Raw genomic sequence first — 14,846 nt, forward strand, 5'->3', positions numbered from 1 at the left:
GCCTCAACCAGCTACAACAAAAATGCTGCTTTAAATAATATTATGGTATTATATAAGACTTTGTGGTCGTTAAGACAAAAGTTAAAGTGCGTGTCCATATCTTGTATCTCATTTGACGCCTGATTGAGTCACTTTGTATCGAGCCTACATTCCCCACAATGCACCCGGCGCGGCTCGTTTCCGGTCCTGCGCCGTTTCTGGAGCGGATTGGAACCCGGAGTCAGGATTTGCTAAATGAAGGGTCTTTTGCAGAAAAGGTAACGTGTTTCCCCGTAAATGTACACCGAATTCCCCCAAAATGGCGACGCAGTTCTGTGGTGAAGGTGCAGCCGGGTTGTCCGGTTCGCTCCGGGCTTCCTTGCGCCGCCTCCACCGCCGACTGCTTGACGTTGAAGAGCATCGACTCCGGTTTGGCGGTTAGCGTCTCCGGTCCATCCGCCATGCCGACTGTTCTTTGTTACATTTTACCAAAGACCAGCCGCTCAGATCGGAGTTAAAACCCGGCAAGCGTTTGGGAACGACTCAAATCCCGGATCTCGTCTCCTGCCCGGACTGCATACATTAGCATGCACGCTCCAACCGTGTCGCTTATACCAAAAAGCCAGCTAATGTTGTCACAACACGCTGCCGTTTGGCCGGGAGGTCTGATGCATTCAAGTGTCCCAGGTTAAATGTGCGTGCAGGCTTGGAAGTTGAACACTCTTAACTCACTCTTGAAACTACTTCCCTCATATAAATGCATTTTACGGCGCTCTGTGCGACACTGGTTTCCTATTAATACCATGATATAGTATGATGGTCTTTTCTCCTATTTGTAGGTTGGCATAATGGCTGAGCAGGCGCCAGATGAGTTCATCTGTGAGTATGAATCCAGCTCTGAACTGTACTGCTGACACAGTGTGACTGTGGGCTGCTGTGACAGGTGTGATGTGTGTCGCAGGGTGTGAGGACTGTGGCCAGTACCATGACTCCGAGTGTCCCGAGCTGGGACCCCTGGTGACCGTCCAGGACTCCTTCGTCCTCAGCCGGGCCCGGTGAGTAACCTTCACTGGCTGCAATCAAACACTGGATTTCCATCCACCCATCCATATAACCTAAGTCCATTTTCAGAGATTCAACCTGAGAAAGAAGACGAGTAGACTGACCCTGACCTCTGTCCTCCTCCTGGAGAGGAGAACGATAACACAAAGCCTTTACACGTGTCATGTTATTGATATCACAGAGCTTGTGTGAGTAAAGAGCTGTTGCACATAGCGACTCTCTGGTACTTGAAGTTCCATCCTTCAGGCAAATCCCCACATTTTATTTTAACAAGCCCCTGAAACTACAATGCGGTTATGTAATCGTATTACACTGGGTCAAGTATGAAGGAAACAATATAAGTTACTTTTTTTTTTCATGTGCTTTCATAACAATTCATAAGCTGCTCCTTGTTTTAGGTCGTCTTTGCCAAACAGCCTGGAGATCAGACAGGGGGCTAACGGGCAGGAGGGGGTGTTTGTGATGCGCAGGCTTGTCAAGAGGACCCGCTTCGGGCCCTTCGAGGCTAAGAGGGTCCCCCACCTGGAGAAGGAAGGAGCGTTCCCTCTTAAGGTGCAGCCACACACACGCTTGATGCTCTGCTCTGTTGTAAATGCATGGAAGTTGTTGTTATTTATGCTTCCTCTCTTGTTCTCCTCTCGGTGGGCAGATCTTCCAGAACAACGGCATGGTGGTGTGTTTCGACTCCAGCAGTGAAGAGGACTGCAACTGGATGATGCTGGTGCGGCCCGCCGCCGACCACACGCACCAGAATCTGTCTGCTTACCAGCAGGACGATGACGTGTACTTCAACACCTCCCAGGTGCGTGCGTCCATCCTGGACCGGAGCTTCGTTGGTCTCAAGCGTTCAGGGATTCATTTAGTCATTCATTTCAAACGGGAGATTGGCGTCTTCTAACGTTTTGGCTTTACCGCTTTTCCTTTCCCAAGGATGTGTTCCCAGGAACGGAGCTGAGGGTCTGGTACGGAGCTTTCTATGCCAAGAAGATGGAGAAGCCCATGCTTAAGCCTCCACTTCAACCGGCACCTCCACCAGGTAGATGACATCGCTGCACTGATGCTGTTTGTACCATGTCATGGCAATCGTGTGAGTTGTGTCTTATAGCTTGTCTCTCTTTCACTCAGACATGCCGGAGACCTCAGAGAAACCTGGAGCCCACATGCCCCCGGTGGCTGAAGAAGACGACGCAGGTAAGATCGTTCAAAACATCCATCACCTCCAGTTAGTTGGTTAAATCCGTTTCATTAAGAGGGAAGCTAAGTTTAGGGTCATGTTGGGGTCAGCTGTTTCTCTCCACAGTGATGCAACCGGGGTGGAAGTCTGTTTAAAACATCTCTATGCTGAGGGAAACGCCGTGTCATGGTCACACACACTCTGATTCCCTCTGTTGATCACAGGCAACATGCTGAGTCACCTGGATGAGGCGGCGACAGCAGCGGCGCTTCCGGTGGACCCGCTCCTGACCCGAGAGGAGGAGAGCCTGGTCGGCCTCGATGAAGAGGATGAAGAGGAGGAGGAGGAGGAGGAGGAGGAGGAGGAGGAGGTGGTATGCGCCCCCCCCGCAGCTCAGCCGGTCCCCAAGAGAGGGCAGGGCCGAGGGAGGAGAGCCAAGGGACGCAGGCCCGGAGCTAAGGCAAGCAAAAGCAAAGGTGAGAGAGGAAAAAGCAGCTCTGCTTGAGCAGATAAAACCCAACCTGAAGCACACGACAGTTTGGAATGGGTGTTTGTGGAGCAAAATTGTGGAGAACTTGCTTGATGAGTTGAGAAGGACAGTTGTTAAGGATCGAGAACGTCATATATAATCATCAGCATTTGTGTCAGTTCATGACTGGCTAGAATTTGCTTTGCTGTACTTGTTACATAGTACGGGGAAATTAAAAATAAGTTGTTGCAAGAATCCTAAAATTCTATAAAAATGTGTTCAAGAAACATAAATATAGAATAGAAGAAAAATACTTAAAAAATACAATAAAAATCTCAATAAAGAAGTTTTGTGCACAAATAAAGAAATTGTCCCCTGACTGTACAAAGGTTCACAGTACGAAGTATAAGAGAATATGCAGACAGATGGGAAGCCGTTTGTGTAGCGTGGGGGGTCTATGGGAGGGGATAAGCGTCCCGGGCCTTGTTGATGTAATGAGATGCCAGTCAACCTCAGCTTTAAGTTGTGTTTAGTGCTAATTAGCGAGTGTTAGCATGCTAACATGCTAAACTACAAGGTGAACATGGTAAATGTTATACCTGCTAAACATGTTAGCATTGTCATCATGAGGGTAGAGAGCATGTTAGCGTTCAGCTACTATGAATAACTGACCGTCGCCATGGACACGGTTCTTATCTCCGTACACAGCAATCAGACGATTAGTTTTAGCGGAACCCATGAAATCATTTTCAAATCAATATTTAGCGTGCCGGTCATTATTGCGAAATAACAATAATAATAATAATAATAATGACCCACTAATGACCCCACGTTCGTGAAATGGACTGTCTTATATTTAATGTAATTATAAAGAATACAGGTTCAACTGTAAAGTATTATCTCAAAACAAAAGTGTATTATTATATTTTGCCCTTTGACACTGGGTTCCTGATGTGTGCAGATGTGAAGCCTTCGGTGGCGAGCTCCAAGCCAGCAGCAGCAGCAGAGAGCAGCAGTCTGCTGGGCTCTCCGGATGGCGGGGCCGTCCCGAAGAGACACAAACCCAGAGAGCACAAGAGGGTCTACCGCTGCTCGCTCTGCAACAAGGTCTTCCAGAACAGCAGCAACCTCAACAGGCACATCCGGTCTCACGGTACGCGGAGATCAGTGAGCCGAGGAGCTGATCTTTGGCTCTTCAGAGCAGCGTTGAATTCATCGCAAAATTCGAATACAGCTAACATTGGGAATGAGCGGATGCATTAAGCGGCCCTTTCATGTGCATTGTCCCCAGGTGATAAGCTGTTCAAATGCGATGAATGCGACAAGTTGTTCAGCCGCAAGGAGAGTCTGAAGCAGCACATCTCTTACAAGCACAGCAAGAATATGGTGAGTTAGACTGCAGAGCTGGTGGCTCAGGAGCTTTTGGTTACCCTGCTAGTCAATGAGTCTTCTATGTATGTGCTTGTAACAGATTGACCAGGACTACAAATATAAATGCAACACGTGCGAGAAATCCTTCCGCCTGGAAAATGCCTTAAAGTTCCACAACTGTCGGACAGGTAGGAGAGTGAAAGATGTTTCCCGATCACATTCCTGCCGGGGTCCCCTCCATCCGATCTTATCATCGTCTCTCTCTCTCTTTCTCCAGACGACAAGACGTTCCAGTGCGACATCTGCTCGCGCTTCTTCTCCACCAACAGTAACCTCTCCAAGCACAAGAAGAAGCACGGCGAGAAGCTCTACTCCTGCGAAATCTGCAACAAGATGTTCTACCGCAAAGACGTGATGCAGGAGCACCACAGGAGGCACGGCGTCGGTGAGTTTCACGAGGGCAGAGAGCATCGACTTCATTTTGTCTCTGTGTGGAAAATTGACTTTGTGTTCAGGTGCGTCATTAACAATCTAGATGAAGTTTGCTTCAGAAACATGGGACTGGATCAAAAATCTGCTTCTAAACCCCAAAAATAAATAAACGTGCATCTTGACAGGACCAAAGCACATGAAGAGAGAGGAGCTGGAGGCCAATGGAGAAGAAGGGACCAGGTACAGGAAGGAGCCGTCACCCTGTCCCATCTGTGGCAAGGTGAGCGCTCCACACGGCAGCCATGATTCATGGCAGCAGGTCAAATAGCTGCACGCGAGGAGAGGAGGGTGTTCAGCAAGTACTTCGCTCTGTGACGTGCATATGTGTTTGTGTGCCCAGGTGTTCTCCTGCAGGAGCAACATGAACAAGCATCTGTTGACTCACGGTGATAAGAAGTACACCTGTGAGATCTGCGCTCGCAAGTTCTTCCGCGTGGACGTCCTCCGAGATCACATCCACGTTCACTTCAAGGTGAGTCGACGCTTCTCTGTCGTCCACGTTTAACCAGCGAGCGATGAGTCACAGGCGTGGGCATCGCAAGAAAAAACGCTTATATTTGTTTCTCCAAATAAATTCAAAATATGACCGTAAGTCATCCGCACCTACAGTGTGTGTGTATTTGTTCCGGTGGTGGAGAGTAACTAAGTACATTTACTCAAGTATTGTACTATTTAGAGGTAATTGTACTCCACTATAATTCAGAGGGAAATATTGTGCCTTTTTATTTATTTATTTATTTTTTAATACCCGTAGTTTGAGCAATGTTGCATAGATTACTTACAGATTAAGACAAACCATTATTGATCCCACGGTATCTTTTTAAAGTGTGTCAAATAATTTAAATGAACTCCACCGTCAGCAGCTACTACATTAAAGTGATGAGCACATCAATCAATAATCAATCCAGTAATATAATACACATGATTCTGAAATGGGCCATTCTGCATAATGAGTACTTTTACTATTTGTACTTATTTTTACCATGTGGTATTGCTACTTTTACTTAAAGTTACTAAGAGGAACTCTTAACTGGTTATGAAACAGTCGACTATAACTAACTTATTTGTGCAGGTATGTAATCATACATTCATCATTGAATTTCAAACCTGTTTTTTTTAAGAAAGTGCCTCCGCAACATCCTCGTATGCACAACCATGTGACGAGCCTGATCCTGCACATGCACGGAATTTAAGACTGTCGTCCATTTTGTTGTCCAGGAGCTCTGCTGAGTCACACATCAACTGCCGTGACACTCAGGCAGCCAATGAAAATGCAATGTAACAGATGAACATAAGTAGACTTTGCTGGTTACAATGCATTCCTCGGATAGGTACAAACGTTTCATTGAATTCGGTGTTGACTCCCCCTCTGGATGATAACTGTCGCTGAGCTGAATCATTTCAAAGAGCTCTGTTTGCTCCAGGATATAGCCTTAATGGACGAGCAGGAGAGAGAGGGCTTCATCAAGAAGATCGGCATCTCAGCGGGCGACAGCGACGAAACGGACGACGACGAAGACGACGAGGAGGAGGAGGAAGACGATCCCGAGCACCACAAGTACAACTGCAAGAAATGCCAAGTAAGCTTTGTCCTGGCGGGCGTGGAGATCGCCTGCACACTTTAAGTTCTTTATCTTATTCACTTGTAATAAGATTTCCGCGAGTTGAAGCACATTTTAGAATACCAAACGTTTCGACTTTCCCCCGGTTATCTTGAGCAGCGTTCACTGAACACGCTCAAGGCCGAGCATGGAGCTTAGATCGGATAGAGTGATATAAACTGACTGTGTGTACCCCTCATTGTTCTTCCTTCACACTAATTCACAAACCTCCATCCTCCTGCGTCTCTAGTTGTCGTTTGCTAAGGGCAAAGAGTACCTGAGGCACATCCTGGAGCAGCACAAGGAGAGAGGCTACGGCTGCGGGATCTGTAACCGACGCTTCGCGCTGAAGGCCACGTACAACGCTCACCTGGTCATCCACAGGGAGCAGCTGCCTGACCCCGCGGTGCAGAAGTAAGCACATAAGACGTCTTCCAGCTCTCGCTGTGGTCTTTGTGTTTTTGCTTTAGCCTGGTCCAATCAAAGCTGAGTTAATTGCTAATCATTCGTCCTCAAAGTGTCGTCATTACTGACGAGGGGCAGGTCAGCATGTATAAGAGCTCAATGAAACACTGCAGCTAAAAGTATTTGGAACAGGAAAGGCCATCTCAAAGTGTAAATGTAACGTATAACAAATGACCGTGAGATCCAAAGCCGTTGTAATCATTTCTAATCTGCTCTGGTGTCCCTGAAGGTACATCCATCCGTGTGAAATTTGTGGCCGAATCTTCAATAGCATCGGTAACCTGGAAAGGCACAAGATCATCCACACTGGTGAGCGACGGCCTGAGATCTCTTTATACATACGTTTGTCCCGTTATGTGTGTGATCTCGAAACCATTTCATGTTGGAAGTTTCCTCCTGAGGTAGACGTCTGGACAAGGACACATGCTTTGGTTAAATTGTTGTAAAGCTACGCTATAAAACAAAGACTTGCTTGCAGCGAGAGCGAGACTCTAAAATGAACTGCTGCATTACCTCCGAAGGCTCCAAGAAATCTTTGTTGAGTTTTTGCCATTACACTGTCTACACACTGCAAATATCTATCTACGATTAGATCGAGGAGCGCGTTCGAGGGATAAGAGCCACGTTGAGGAGACATTATGAGCCTTTGTAACGTCTAAATAATGTATCGAAGAAGAAAAACAACCAATATTTGCTCATTTGACTTCCTATTGTTCTTTTTCTTCCTTCTCTGTGTGATAAACATGTTTCACTTCCCATAATGCTCTGGGGAATGGCTGTAAGCAGGAAGTATACTGCTGCTATGGGGTTAGTGAGTGAGCCGGGAGCTACACTTTGACTGTATTCTGTTTACATTATGGCAAATTAGCTTTTTAAAAGAAAACCTCTACTTCGGAATAATGACGATCTGAAGTAATAAAGTGCACCTTTTTCTTTTATCGTTAAAGCTCATTAATGGGTACATTGTTTTAGACGGGAATGTCACGCGTCTCAAGATTATGTACGTCTCATACGTGGCAAGATTAGAAAAAGAAAAGGTTGAGCTGTTTTGACATGTTTGGCATAACAACATGTAATAGAAACATAAGTTACTCACAGAGACACAAGATAACGATACATTTCACGTGCTGACTGAGTGCCTGCTAACACGTGAGTCTGTTTGGTCTTCCAGGGGTGAAGAGCCACGGCTGTGATAAGTGTGGCAAATCATTCGCCAGGAAGGACATGCTGAAGGAGCACCTCAGGGTTCACGACGACATCCGGGACTTCCTGTGTGCAGAGTGCGGGAAAGGTCAGGCCCTCGCATGCTGCAACACACTCACTGTCACTGTAAACCGCACCGTCAGCACGTGGGTGCTCTAACGGGCATGTTGGTCTCAGTAGGAGGGTCGGGCGTGTTGCTGCCGCATTGCTATCTTGAGGCAGCAGAAAGCCATTGAGCAACAAAAGCCTGGGCAGTATTCTCCTGCTATTTAAAGAACACATTATCCGGATAGTAAGATGTGCCTTCGCTGCTTATTACAGAACGTGAAACGCATCAATATATTGTAGGGCTGTACCCAATAGTTAGAAGCTTCACTCATAACGCTGACATTGAAATTAAAGATCATTTAGACCTGGTATTTCTGCTGGTAGATCAGGCTACACTCGTATCATTAGTATTCATAATTCAACCTCAGTTGAAAAAAAGATGTATGTAACCCTTTACCAAAATTCACATGTTTTTATCTAATGAAATATTCTGCTCTAATCCACATTTTAAAACATTTTCACTGCAGAAAAAAACGCTCGCTTCTCCAATTTGTCAAATCTGCCATTTAAAAAGCAATGTGTCGGGTGCATCTGGCTTTTAACAGGAATGGGAGACGACACAGATTTAATACTAAATACAACCACTTTGCGCCTTACTTTGCACCCAGATTATGTGCCGTTTGGCTAACGAACACACGCCTAAATACATGAGCTATGCACTTTAGGCCATCCGCTACAGATCATTTAAATAGTTGATGTTTGGATCACCACAATATCGAGCAGATGTTTTCCTGTGCAGGCATGAAGACCAAGCACGCTCTGAGGCACCACATGAAGCTTCACAAGGGCATCAAGGAGTACGAGTGTAAAGAGTGCAACCGCAAGTTCGCCCAAAAGGTCAACATGCTGAAACACTACAAGAGACACACAGGTGAGACAACGTTTTAAGACCACTAAACAGACGGAGGCGCGTGATCGCTCGTTTGTTTTTGCGTGATGTTGACAGTGCAAACTTCACAGAACAGAACTTGGTGTTAATGTTTGTCTGACACTTTGCTTGCAGGTATAAAGGACTTCATGTGCGAGCTGTGTGGAAAGACGTTCAGCGAGAGGACGACGCTCGAGACGCACAAGCTCATCCACACAGGCAAGTGTCTCATGTCAGACCATGGTGATAAAAAAAGAGCCAGATTCCCGACTTCTCAGTCTCCTACTATTACAAGACTTTCATTTACAATTAAAAACAAATTGAGTGGTTTCTGGTCAGACAAACTTTGGCTAGGCTACCTGTTTGCTTCTGTTTTAATGCCTTATGCTAAGCTAACCATGTCTGTGTATCTTCATAGTTACCGCACAGACATGAGTGGTATTGATATCGTCATCTAACTCAAAAGCGAGCGTATTTTCCAGAATCTCAAACTATAAGGGAAAAGTATTAAGATTTATATTTCTGTTTAAATAACCGTATTATTCATTTAAATATTCAGTTATATTTGTGACAATTTTTTTTTCAGTTTTTGGAAAGAAAGGCATTTTAAGTTTAAAAACTGTAACAATACTCCCACCAGTGTCCTGCGACGTGTTAACATCGGTGCATTATTGCCATGCTGGACTGACCCGGTTTTTGTCTCTCTCTCTCTCTCTCTCTCTCTCTCTCTCTCTCTCTCTCTCTCTCTCGCTCTCGCTCTCTCTCTTTTGTCTGTCTGCAGTGGGTAAGACGTGGACGTGTGCCACGTGTGACAAGAAGTACCTGACCGAGTACATGCTGCAGAAGCACGTCCACCTCACCCACGAGAAGGTGGAGGCCCAGTCGTGTCACCTCTGTGGGACCAAGGTGTCCACCCGCGCCTCCATGAACCGCCACCTGCGACGCAAACACCCGGAGGTGAGTCCCGTCGGTAAAGGGGCCCCGGGGGCCGGTCGCTGGTCCTTTTTTGTCATTGTTGTCCTTTGCCCCCTCCAGGTGGTGTCTGTGAGAATGGATGAGTTTGATGATCTTCAGGAAGCGTCGACAATCAACGATTCGTCTATCAGCATTGTGCAGGTTAGATTGCAGATCTCCCACAATGCAGTGTTTGCATGATTTACATTTCATATCAATGAATCGGATGCTGAAATGATGCTGATCTCTGGCAGACTGTACATCATGTTCCTTATACTCTTAACTTCCTTGTGGTGTCGCTAAATAAAGAACTATATAATATGAAGACTTGCGGTTTCTTCACATTATGAGCTATGAATCGGGCACAAACGTGCTGGTGTTACATGCATCCTGTGTGACACGTCGACAAACCGAATGAAATGTCTCACCTCCCTCCTCAGCCCACTCTGACGCTGGAAAAAGACGGCATGCCCCAGGAGAGGCTCGGCCGACCTTACCGACACCCCAAGAAGAAGCAGAGAGTTCCAGCTGAGCCGGAGCTCTCCGAGTCCGACGAATATGTTGACTTCGCTGAGCCGAGGCACGAGCCCATGGCGGAGTTCCACACCGTCATCGTCGGCGACGAGACCGAGACCAGCTCTGCCGTGCAGAGTATCCAACAGGTAGACGGAAAGATCTTCACAAAAGTTCTTGTCTTACTCTTACTGTTCAATCTCTTTTTTTATTTTATTTTTTATTTACAAAGACCACAAGAAGTGGGCAGCAGTATAAAAATAATTTATAAACCACATACAATTAATAAATATAGTAAAACTGACTAAACACAAGGGAAATAATTATAACTAAATAACATACTTGTGTAAAATAATTATAATTAATGCTGTAATATCTGTAATAATTCAAGTTTTTTTTTTGTTTAATGAAGAAAGGGGTTACATCCTATATTAAGTCATAATTGAGTTAAAGTAATGTGATGTTATGACATTATTATATTTAACAAATGTTAATAAAATATATACATCAAATTCAAAGTTAAGACAAATGTCCATCATATGAAATATAAACTAGCCTTTATTACTAAATCTGGCACATTTAACTGTTAGTGTTTGTTGTCCCTTCTTAAATCAAACAAACATAACCATACATGTATATCTGACCTGCTGCTGTTTCAGGTGGTGGTCCTGTCCGACCCCAGCGCTCCATCAGCCTCTTCACCCAACAGCTCGGTGGGTCTGACCAACATCACCGTGACGCCCATCGCCAGCCACGCCCCCGCCCAGTTCACCAGCCTGCAGCCCGTAGCCGTGGGCCACCTGACGGCCTGCGACCGGCCCCTCACCCTGGACAACTCCATCCTCACCGTCACCTTCGACGCCGTCAGCGGCTCCGCTATGCTCCACAACCGGCCAGCCGACCTCGTCCCAGAGACGGTGGGCCCCGGCGGGGGCACGGCACCCCAGTCGGTCGCCCACTTTATCAACGTCACCACTCTGGTCAACCCCATGGGCCACCAGCTGGAGGCCCCGACTCTGGCCTGGAGGCCCGTACCAGCAGTCGAAGGCGGCCAGGTCACCCCCGTGGTGGAGGGAGCACAGGGTCAGGAGGCCCGGAGCCAGGGCCCGGAGCCAGGCAGGCCCGTCCAGAGCCAGCCCCCCACACCGCAGCAGCAGAGCGGCTCCGCGCAGCAGATGTTCGGCTACTAGGGCAGAGACTGGAGGTGCTGGTCACCTCACACTCACAGACATTGTAATATAGTAGAATAGATTTTATCAATGTCACCCTGATGCCTCTCCAGCCCCATGGAAGTGATTTTTTTGTATACTGACAAAACACAGTTGCTGTAAATAACATCATATTTAAAAAAAAAAGAAGAGAAATGGTACATTTAGCCGAAATCACTGACCCTCTTCTGGAATATTTACATTTCAAACCAAAGCAGCATGTTGAATATTCAAATGCCTTATCAGCCTTTTAAAAACATGCATGTTTTCAAGTTAAATCTGCTGCTCAAACGTACCAACCTGAAGGACACATTGAGTGCAGTGAAAACACTTCTACCAGGTTGTGCGGTGATGCATCTCGGTTGGCGTCGCTCTTGAAATGTCACTTTTGAATGCTGTAAACTGTATTTACTGATGCGTTGGGAGTCCTGGAAGAGTTTTTGTACTGTTTATTTTAAACAAAATACCTCTTTGAAATGGCTGTTCTTTTGATTCGTCTTCGTATGAATTTAGTTTGTGTGTTTATCGGTGACAACTTTCAGCCGCAAGGCGACTGAACCCTGAGCAAACCTCGTCTCGGTCTGTTTATAGCTGCGTGACCGTCTGTCCTGGATCTGCTCTGATCTCAGACCAGCGAGCCGGTTTGTCAGCAGCTGATGGCTTCCCTGCAAACAGCCCGACGTGAGTGTGACACACATGATCAAAGTGTGTGTGTTTAGTCGAGTCATCGCTCACGTTCAGTCAAATTCTGCAGAGGGTTTGTTTGAAAAGGTCTTCATTCAACATAAACAATCAGTTGAATTTCCAAAAAGGTTTCTTTATTTAAAAATGATTCATTCGTGTTCTTTAAATATTTCTTTTGTTGAAGAAAATATTTAATTTGTGAAAACATGAATAGCTTTTCCCCGAACTGAAGTTCTTTGCTCTTCAATCTGAGGCCAAACGGTAATTATCCTTCATGATCTTGTTCGTCTTTACTGCAGCAACTGAAATGTATGAATACATTTAAAACATGCTCTTTATTTAAACTTTACTAGCAAATAAGTATTTTGTTTTTACACAACTCTGTATCCTCATCTAAAACCATAACCTTATTTTTTCAAATGTTAAATTCAGAGCCAAACAAAGAAAACCATTAAATGTTTTTAAATTCTTCACTACCTTCATTTAGGTTCTGTGAACAAATTTATGTAATGATATACAGTATCATCGAGAGATTAAATACAGACAAATGAAAGCATTAGGAACAAAGCGATGGTGTAAGATAATAGTGATAATATTTTATACAAGCACAAAACTGTGCACCAGCAGCAATAAGATGTATTATCTGGGACAGAATGTTTCACATAATCCTAAACCTTGTGTTTGAACACAGCACCGTTGAGTCGAGGCCTTCATTCTCTCCGAGGCAGAGATGATGTAACCCGACACTGACCTCCACAGAAGAAAAATGTCAAATTATCTTTATCTTTATGTTTTCATAAATAGAGATGTCTAATCACAGAGCTAAATGCTTTCATATGAACCCTCCAGTAGATGGCGGTAGTCAGGCAACATCCTGCACACAGGAGGGTGAAATATAATGGCGATAATAGTTTTACATATTCATAATCAGTTAAATGAATGACCAAGACCAGCAAATGCTCTCAAACGGCAGAGAAAAACTTTTCAAAATAAGATTAGCAAGATTTACGCTGAATGAACAACCATCAGATTTTTATGTCCACACTCATGCTTCAAATAAGCCCCAAGGAAACCAACTGAATGATGGGAAGTACAGTGGAAAGCGGTGTGAACTATAAATAATACGGCAGCACATATCTGAGCTGTGTGCTGCCACAAGCTGAGATTTACTGTCTGACATTCTAAAAACACAAGATACTGGTTGTGGTTTGTTGGTCGGTCTTTTTTTACCTCTCGTGACGGATCTGAAAGCTAGTTTGTGAGATGATTTATGATTCCTTCAGCCACTTGCTCAAAACAAAAGAACCTCTTTTTTTTCATCCCAGTGGAGGAGAAGTGGATGATCCTGATTTATTCTCTTGTTCTCAATCAGAGCAGTGAAGCAGATAAAAAGAGAGCTGATTTAATTATCACACCGATCAAAGCTGCTCTTTCATGCTAATGATCAAGAGGTGTGATGCCGCCCAAGAGAGCACTTTACATGAGGGGTGGGCCCTCTGTTAATTCACCACCATGCTAAACAACTTTTAACTGCTGTTCATGTTAATGCAGCAGCCTCTGGGGGTGGGGGGGGGAGAGACAAGAGCCAGCAGCCTGAAAATGAAGCCTGGCTCCTCGTGGACCAATGAGAGGTGCTTATTGTCTCAACAGCCTCGCTGATGACATATTTACACTCAGCCATCACGCCTCGTCCTTCCAGTTTCCTTCTTCAAACCTGGAGAGCAGGGTGGAGCAGGGCGACACGATGAGGTCATGTGTTATTCTGGTGAAGCAGAGGTAAATAGAGAGGTGGTGCTTGTCATTTGCTGACAACTAACGATACAGAATGAATAATTGTGTCTGTGGAGACGCATTAGATTGTGATTTTATCCTGGATTACACTCGGGGGGGCAAGAGGAGCTGATGCCCCGGAGCATCAGGTGACCCGAAAAACACGATTTACAGGAAGACATAGTGAATGCAGTTCTCAGTCAGTATAGGTTTAACATGCAGGTTAAACATAGTCAAGGCCTTGAAACTGATGCAAAATATAAAAGGATCATAACATAACACAGAGAAGAGATCTTTAAGGGAGTGTATGAAAATTATTGGCGGGGAAGATAAGGGTCCGAAGGTAGTCCGAATTCTTTTGGAAGAGCGAAATAGGATATTTTTCCCATTACAGATCAATCCTTGTGAGATGTAGTGTAAAAAGCCAAACGTTATTTGTCAACACGCTGCCTTTTTCAAGAATGTAACAGTAACATATTGTTGTATTTTATCCGTGCAGTGCGCCAGCGGTTTGTCATTATTGCATGTTCGGCTTGTGCTCCAGACCATGTGATCGTGGTCCTGAGCCACACGGATAAATGAAATGAAATGATTTGATGGGTAGTCCGACCTCTGACCTCATCTCAGGCTTTAGCGTCATCTCGTCCAAGCCATATTCTATGAGGTGGAATCCTGGGACGGGTGGTTTCACTCATTCTGTGGCTGGAATATTCGCCATTTTGTTATGCTTGCAGAAATATATTGTTTACTTTTTTGAGGGGAGGGTCCAAAAATATAATTAAAACTGGGTCAGGTCGTTGTCTTAATGATGCATACGTTTGGACGCAATCATTTTGTACAGTCCCTAACACTTCTAATGAGCTTGTTTTTTGAGCCAGAACCTCTACGAGTAGTGATCTATAGAAGGTATGAGTTACAGTTTCTT

At 45.2% G+C, this 14,846-nt stretch overlaps 1 protein-coding gene across 1 annotated transcript; it reads left to right on the forward strand.

Annotated features, from left to right (window-relative positions):
* Positions 1-158: 158 nt before the first annotated feature.
* prdm15 (PR domain containing 15) lies at positions 159-12,234 on the forward strand (the record flags this gene model as incomplete). Its single annotated transcript, XM_079172245.1, has 24 exons — positions 159-257; positions 819-858; positions 941-1,034; positions 1,440-1,593; positions 1,691-1,843; positions 1,972-2,077; positions 2,167-2,232; positions 2,440-2,691; positions 3,646-3,837; positions 3,976-4,070; positions 4,156-4,243; positions 4,333-4,500; positions 4,673-4,767; positions 4,888-5,019; positions 5,972-6,127; positions 6,399-6,562; positions 6,843-6,922; positions 7,785-7,904; positions 8,664-8,795; positions 8,928-9,011; positions 9,574-9,749; positions 9,828-9,908; positions 10,187-10,408; positions 10,919-12,234. 24 exons carry the CDS (start codon positions 159-161, stop codon positions 11,447-11,449), a joined length of 3,480 nt encoding a protein of 1,159 aa, XP_079028371.1. The 3' UTR covers positions 11,450-12,234.
* Positions 12,235-14,846: the final 2,612 nt, after the last annotated feature.

Source organism: Pholis gunnellus, assembly GCF_910591455.1.
Source record: "Pholis gunnellus genome assembly, chromosome: 13".
In the NCBI taxonomy this organism is placed as follows: Eukaryota; Metazoa; Chordata; class Actinopteri; order Perciformes; family Pholidae; genus Pholis; species Pholis gunnellus.